The sequence below is a fragment of the Lupinus angustifolius genome, chromosome LG20, assembly GCF_001865875.1.
Source record: "Lupinus angustifolius cultivar Tanjil chromosome LG20, LupAngTanjil_v1.0, whole genome shotgun sequence".
Taxonomy (NCBI): domain Eukaryota; kingdom Viridiplantae; phylum Streptophyta; class Magnoliopsida; order Fabales; family Fabaceae; genus Lupinus; species Lupinus angustifolius.
Genome location: NC_032028.1, coordinates 7,491,122 through 7,497,525, shown reverse-complemented (window position 1 = coordinate 7,497,525; position 6,404 = coordinate 7,491,122). Strand labels below are relative to the sequence as shown.

Sequence of the window (6,404 nt, the reverse complement as noted above, 5' to 3'; positions counted from 1 at the left end):
GGGGTTAGGGAGTAGGTTGAAAAGGAGGGGTCTTATGGGTCTCATTTTAAAGAATGGAGTAGATTTTGTTGGAATTCAAGAAACAAAATTGGAAGTGTGTGACGATGCCCTTTGTCATGATTTATGGGGAAACAATAATTGTGAGTGAGATTCCATCCCTTCTGTTGTAACTTCGGGTGGAATTCTAAGCATTTGGGATAGTAAAAAATTCCAAAAGCTTAGCATCTCAAAAGGAGATGGATTTCTGATTGTTCATGGAATTTGGATTTTGACTCAAAAGAATTATTGTTTTGTCAATATTTATTCTCCTTGCCAATTATCCTTGAAGAAACAATTATGAGAGGATCTGTTTTGCTTGAAACGAAATATGGGTGATATCTTGTGGTGTTTTTTTGGAGATTTTAATGTTGTGAGAAGTATTTATGAGAGGAGTTGTGAATCAGGGCAAGGTTGTAGAAGAGAAGATCGTCTCTTTAACTCTTGGATTGGGGAAATGGAGCTAATTGATCTTCCACTAATTGGTAGAAGCTTTACTTGGTTCCATCCTGGTAATAGTTCTATGAGTAGGGTGGATAGATTCCTTCTTTCGCCAGATTGGTTGAATGCTTGGCCGAACTCAACTCAATGGGCTCTTAATAGAGAATTCTCAAACCATTGTCCTGTTATTTTAAGATACAAGAAGTTGGAGAAAGGTCCTATACCTTTTAAATTTAATAATTGTTGGTTACATCATCCTTCATTTGCGGCTGTTGTCTCAAATTCTTGGGCTAATTCAGATGTTGTTGGTAAATGGGAATTCATTATAAAAGAAAAATTGAAGCACCTAAAGAAGGATATTAAGGTGTGGAATAAAGAGTGTTTTGGTTGTCTTGACACAAAATTGGTAGTTTTGGTTAGTGATATTCAAGCCATCAACCTAATTGGTGAATCTATGAATGCAAATCAAATTGCGGATAGGAATATCTTCAAGTGGAGTGGTGGAAGACAACAAGTTTGAAGGATAACATTTTGAAACAAAAATCTAGAAGCAAATGGTTAAAGGAGGGGATGCTAATACGAGTTACTTTCATGCTTGAATTAACAATAAAAGGAGGAGAAACAGTATTATGGGGGTGTGGATTGATGGGACTTGGTGTGAAGAGGACAATCTCATTCAGCATGGAGTTTCGGATTACTTCAAATCCTTGTTCTCACATGTGCCATCGACGGACCCAACTCTGGATGGGGTAGATTTCAGGAGACTTTCTGGTGTTCAGAGTTCAGGATTAGATGTTGCATTCTTAGAAGAAGAAATCAGACTGACAGTTTGGAGTTGTGCTGGAGATAAAAGTCTGGGGCCTGATGGGTTCAACTTCAAAATTTTCCAAGCTTTTTGGGATATTATCAAGAATGAAATCATTCTTTTTGTTCAGGAGTTCCACTTATCAGGGAGGTTACCTAGAGGCCTTAACTCTTCGTTTATCTCTCTGATACCGAAGAGTAATAGCCCTACAAGATACAAAATTTTAGACCAATTTCTCTAGTGGGCTCTCTATACAAGATTTTGGCAAAGATCTTGGCTAGGAGGCTTAAAAGTGTGATGGGCTCTATTATTAGTTCCTCTCAATCAGCTTTTGTTCATGACAGGAATATTTTGGATGCCATAGTGGTCATTAATGAAACCATCCATTCGGCAAGGAAGGCTAAAGATGGGTGTTTGTTGCTCAGGGTTGATTTTAAGAAAGCATATGATTCTGTGGGTGGGAAGTTTCTTTACTATATGTTGCTTAGGCTTGGATTTTCAGATAAATGGAGGAAGTGGATTAGTGCTTGTCTTTCATCTACCTCTATGTCTGTTTTGGTTAATGGCACCCCTTCAGATCATTTCTCTATCTCAAAGGGTATTAGACAAGGTGATCCAATGGGTCCTTTCCTTTTCCTTATAGTTGCACAAGGATTTGCAGGTTTGGTAAGGCAAGCTAGAGTTTTTGGGTTACTAGATGTCTATAAAATTGGTAGACGGGGGGTGGAGGTGTGTGATCTCCAGTTTGATGATAACACAATTCTAGTGTGCAAGCCTTCGGCTTCAAATCTATGGAATATTAAGAGTATCCTTAGATGCTTTGAATTAGCTTCAGGTTTGAGAGTTAATACCTAGAAAAGTTCCTTGTTTTCCATTGCAGTGCCAGACGATTTTATATCAGAAGCGACGAGATTCTTAGTTTGTAAAATTGAATCCATACCATTCCTTTACTTGGGAATTCCAGTGGGGGCCAACCCAAAAAGATTGACAACGTGGCTGGGCATTATTGAGGTGGTTTCTATGAGACTTGCGTCCTGGAAATGTAAGCATATTTCTTTTGGTGATAGGTTAATCCTTCTTAATTCAATTCTATCTAGCATCCTTACCTACTTGTTATCTCTGTACAAAGCTCCGAAGAAGGTGTTGTCCAAGATTGCCAGCTTGCAAAGGAAATTTCTTTGGGGGAATAAGAGATGGAGTAAAGGCATTGCTTGGGTGTCTTGGTTGGAGGTTTGCAAACCCAAATTTCTTAGGCGATTGCGAGTAAGAGATTTATCGCGTTTCAATAATTCTTTGCTTGGTAAGTGGAGATGGCATAGATTGGAAGAGAATGATGCTTTTTGGTTTAAGGTGATTAACTCAAAAGATGGGGATGATGTCCTTGCACATGCTAAGAATTCAGATTCTACTTGATGGAGAGATTTATGTAAAATTGGCTCTAATTTGGGAGATGATGGGGGTTGGTTTGATGAGAACATTTGGAAGGAAATAGGAGATGGAACTCAAACTATTTTCTGGACAGATACCTAGGTGGGTCATAAAAGGTTGGAAGAGCTTTTCCCTAGATTATTTGCCTTAGTTTTGGTGGTAGGTTAGTCCTTCTTAATTCAATTCTATCTAGCATCCCTACCTACTTGTTATCTTTGTATAAAGCTCCGAAGAAGGTGTTGTCCAAGATTGCCAGCTTGTAAAGGAAATTTCTTTGGGGGAATAAGAGAGGGAGTAAAGGCATTGCTTAGGTGCCTTGGTTGGAGGTTTGCAAACCCAAATTTCTTGGGGGATTGGAAGTAAGAGATTTATCACGTTTCAATAATTTTTTGCTTGGTAAGTGGAGATGACGTCGATTGGAAGAGAAGGATGCTTTTTGGGTTAAGGTGATTAACTCAAAATATGGGGATGATGTCCTTGCACATGCTAAGAATTCAGATTCTACTTGGTGGAGAGATTTATGTAAAATTGGCTCTAATTTGGGAGATGATGGTGGTTGGTTTCATGAGAACATTTGGAAGGAAATAGGAGATGGAACTCAAACTCTTTTCTGGACAGATACCTGGGTGAGTCATCAAAGGTTGGAAGAGCTTTTCCCTAGATTATTTGCCTTAGCTTTAAATAAAAGGGCAACAATGGCGGATTGTGGAGGTTGGGTTGATGATGTGTGGATTTGTAAGATTCAATGGCGTCGTCATGTGTTTGACAGAGAGGAGATTATGGTTAGAAATATGTATGATTTAATTCGTTATCACTCTTGCAAGAAGGATATCGCTGATAGATGGAGACGAGGTCTTCATGCTTCTAGGAATTATTTGGTGAAGTCGGCTTATCTCATTCAAATTGATTCAAGTATTATGCCTCTAGGTAACATTTTACTTAAGTCTTGGATTAACTGTGTTCCATCAAAAATATGTTGTTTTGTCTGGAAACTTCTTAGATATAGAATTCCTACAAAGATTGGGCTTTTCAAAAGGCAAGTTATTCTTAGGACTTGGGAATTGAAGTGCATTTTTGAAAGAACCATGACGAGTCAATTGACCATGTTTTTCTATCTTGTGAGTTTGCATCTTCTGTTTGGAAAGGTGCTCATTTGTGGCTTCAAGTTGATGAGCCAAAACCTACAACAATCATTGAATTATTGAACATGCATGATGTTATTGATCATAGAACTAGTGGTTCTGAGATGTGGAGGATGATATGGTTTGATGTTGTGTGGTCTATATAGATTATGAGGAATGATGTCATATTCTCTGATAAGCCAATGAGTTTTATGCACATAATGGATCTCATTCAAGTCCAATCTTGGTCTTGGTTTCAATCAAAAGTAGGTCCAACTTCTTTACTTTTTTCTAATTGGTGTAATGACTCAGTTGCTTGTATTTCTATATTGTCTAAAAAGATCAATTTATGATCTTTCTCTTGTATTGGGTTAGCACCCCTTGTTCTTCTTTAATACATTTTCGCTTAACAAAAAATGATGATAAACTGCAATGAAACATTGTTTCTTCTCTTCAAATTTAAAAATAAAAATCAACTCAACAAATAAATATTTTTACTCAATAACTACATAAGTCTTGATCTTCTGTTGTACATAGAAATATTACATAGAAGCAAGATACACTATTGTACATAAAAATAAATAAAATATTTTTTGTTTCTTATGATAATTACATAATAAAAAGAACAATAAATATTTAAACAACTGAGAGTATAAAATATCATGCAATTAGTGAGACTATGGGTGGATATATGCTACTATATTCTCTATACATAACCAACGCCTGAATCTAAATCTAGAACTTAAATATGTTTTAACAATACAAACATAGGGGTGACTCCAATAAATAATGTAATTAATATTCGAGCGAAATTTAGGGATATATATATGTGATGTTAAAATTATATGCTTAAAAAATCAGCCTCCACTTAAAAATTAAAGATAAAGTTACTCAAATAACGATGAGAATTATACACATTTTAAACAAAAAATTAACATGGAGAAAGGAAAAACGTAACTAAGTTAGTTTTTACAATGTGAATTCTATAAGTCTGAATACGTTGCTATCATATTTTGATTTGCTTGAATAGTACTCTATAGGCAATTACAGAAATGACGTTCATATTTTGAGTTGCTCGAATATTACTTTATAGGCAATAATAACAAAAATATAACAAAGCCAACTAATGGCTCCTGTTGAGTGTTGACTAAGGATGCCTCCTAACAGATAGCTCCATCTTTTCATTTAATATATTCACATAATGAAGTGTAATCCTATATGTATTAAAAAAATTATATATATTCAGTGCATTATTTAGTTTACATTGCAGTTGAATTACTTTTTAAGAGTAAATGATTATTGAAAATGAATGATAAATGATTTAGTAATGATGTATAAAACTCATACACTATCAGTCAGCGTATATTTCTTTTTCTCACAATAATAATAATAATAATCTATAATCTATACTATATATAAAGCCAAAACTTGAAATAACTTCTCTCATAGTATAATTTTCATTTCCTATATTGCCCTTAACATTATTTAATTTTTACAAAAATATTATATAATCCTAAGCATTTACCACAAATACATTAATTAACCACATATTTCACCTTAAATTAAACATTATCATAAACACACACAAAATATAATATATAAAAATTGAATATGTAGTATCACACAATATTCGTCTGTAGGCACGAAGTGCCTGTACACGCTAGTATATATAAAGAGAACATATGGTGTAACTACTATCATATATGGTGTAATTTTTATTTTTTATTTTACCCTTAATATTTTTTAATTTTTACAAAAACATAATCATATTTAACTACTACCAATATATTAACTACTCTCACCTTAATATAAAGTACATCCGATAAAAATTACAATATAAAATACATTTAATACAAAAAATATTTTGATTCATTAAAATAAAATATATAAAACTTAAATACTTGATTCCTTAAAGTAAAAATGTGGATGGGACAATGCTCAAATAACACAGGGAAAATGCTATAGTAAGTATTTTTGTGACAACTAAATTAATGGAAAATGCCGTTTTTATGGACATGTCATATTGATATAGTGAGGGGATTTATGGTTGAAAATGCCGTTTTTATTAAAACATTTCTTATAAAAATTAGATTTCGTATGTTTGGAAGAAAATTGAAGCGCAAAGCTGTCTTTATTGTCGACCACAAAAGACAACTGCGTACTGTAGAAACTCCAAGATTTTACCTAATTCCAAAATTATTATTTTAATATTAAATGAATAATTAAAATGGAAAAAATTGTAGAACATTGACATATTTTCTTTTTCCTTCCATCTTAGCTATATCACCAACTACCAACTCCATCATCATCATCTCCAGCCCTGATTTCTAGTCTTTACAATTATGGGTGACAAAATTATTCATGTTCCAAAATCCATCCAAATTCATTCCAATTAAATCCATTCGTTAGAATTAATGGATTTAAATAGATATAATTCAGTGGATAATGTTGATAATGGATGGACTCAAATTTATCCATTATATCCAATGGAATCCATGGGTATATCTATTTGGATGGATATCCAATCCGTCCCAAAAAATAAAAATAAATCTTTTTTCAATTAATTCAATATT

General features: G+C 33.7%; 1 protein-coding gene across 1 annotated transcript; it reads left to right on the top strand.

The window, feature by feature from the left end:
• On the top strand, positions 368 to 997 carry LOC109335447. Its single transcript, XM_019571580.1, has one exon. It carries the CDS (start codon positions 368 to 370, stop codon positions 995 to 997), a length of 630 nt encoding a protein of 209 aa, XP_019427125.1.

Bases quoted from the DNA above. Each gene is read 5' to 3' on its own strand.
- LOC109335447 (XM_019571580.1), top strand. From the start codon at position 368: ATGGGTGATATCTTGTGGTGTTTTTTTGGAGATTTTAATGTTGTGAGA.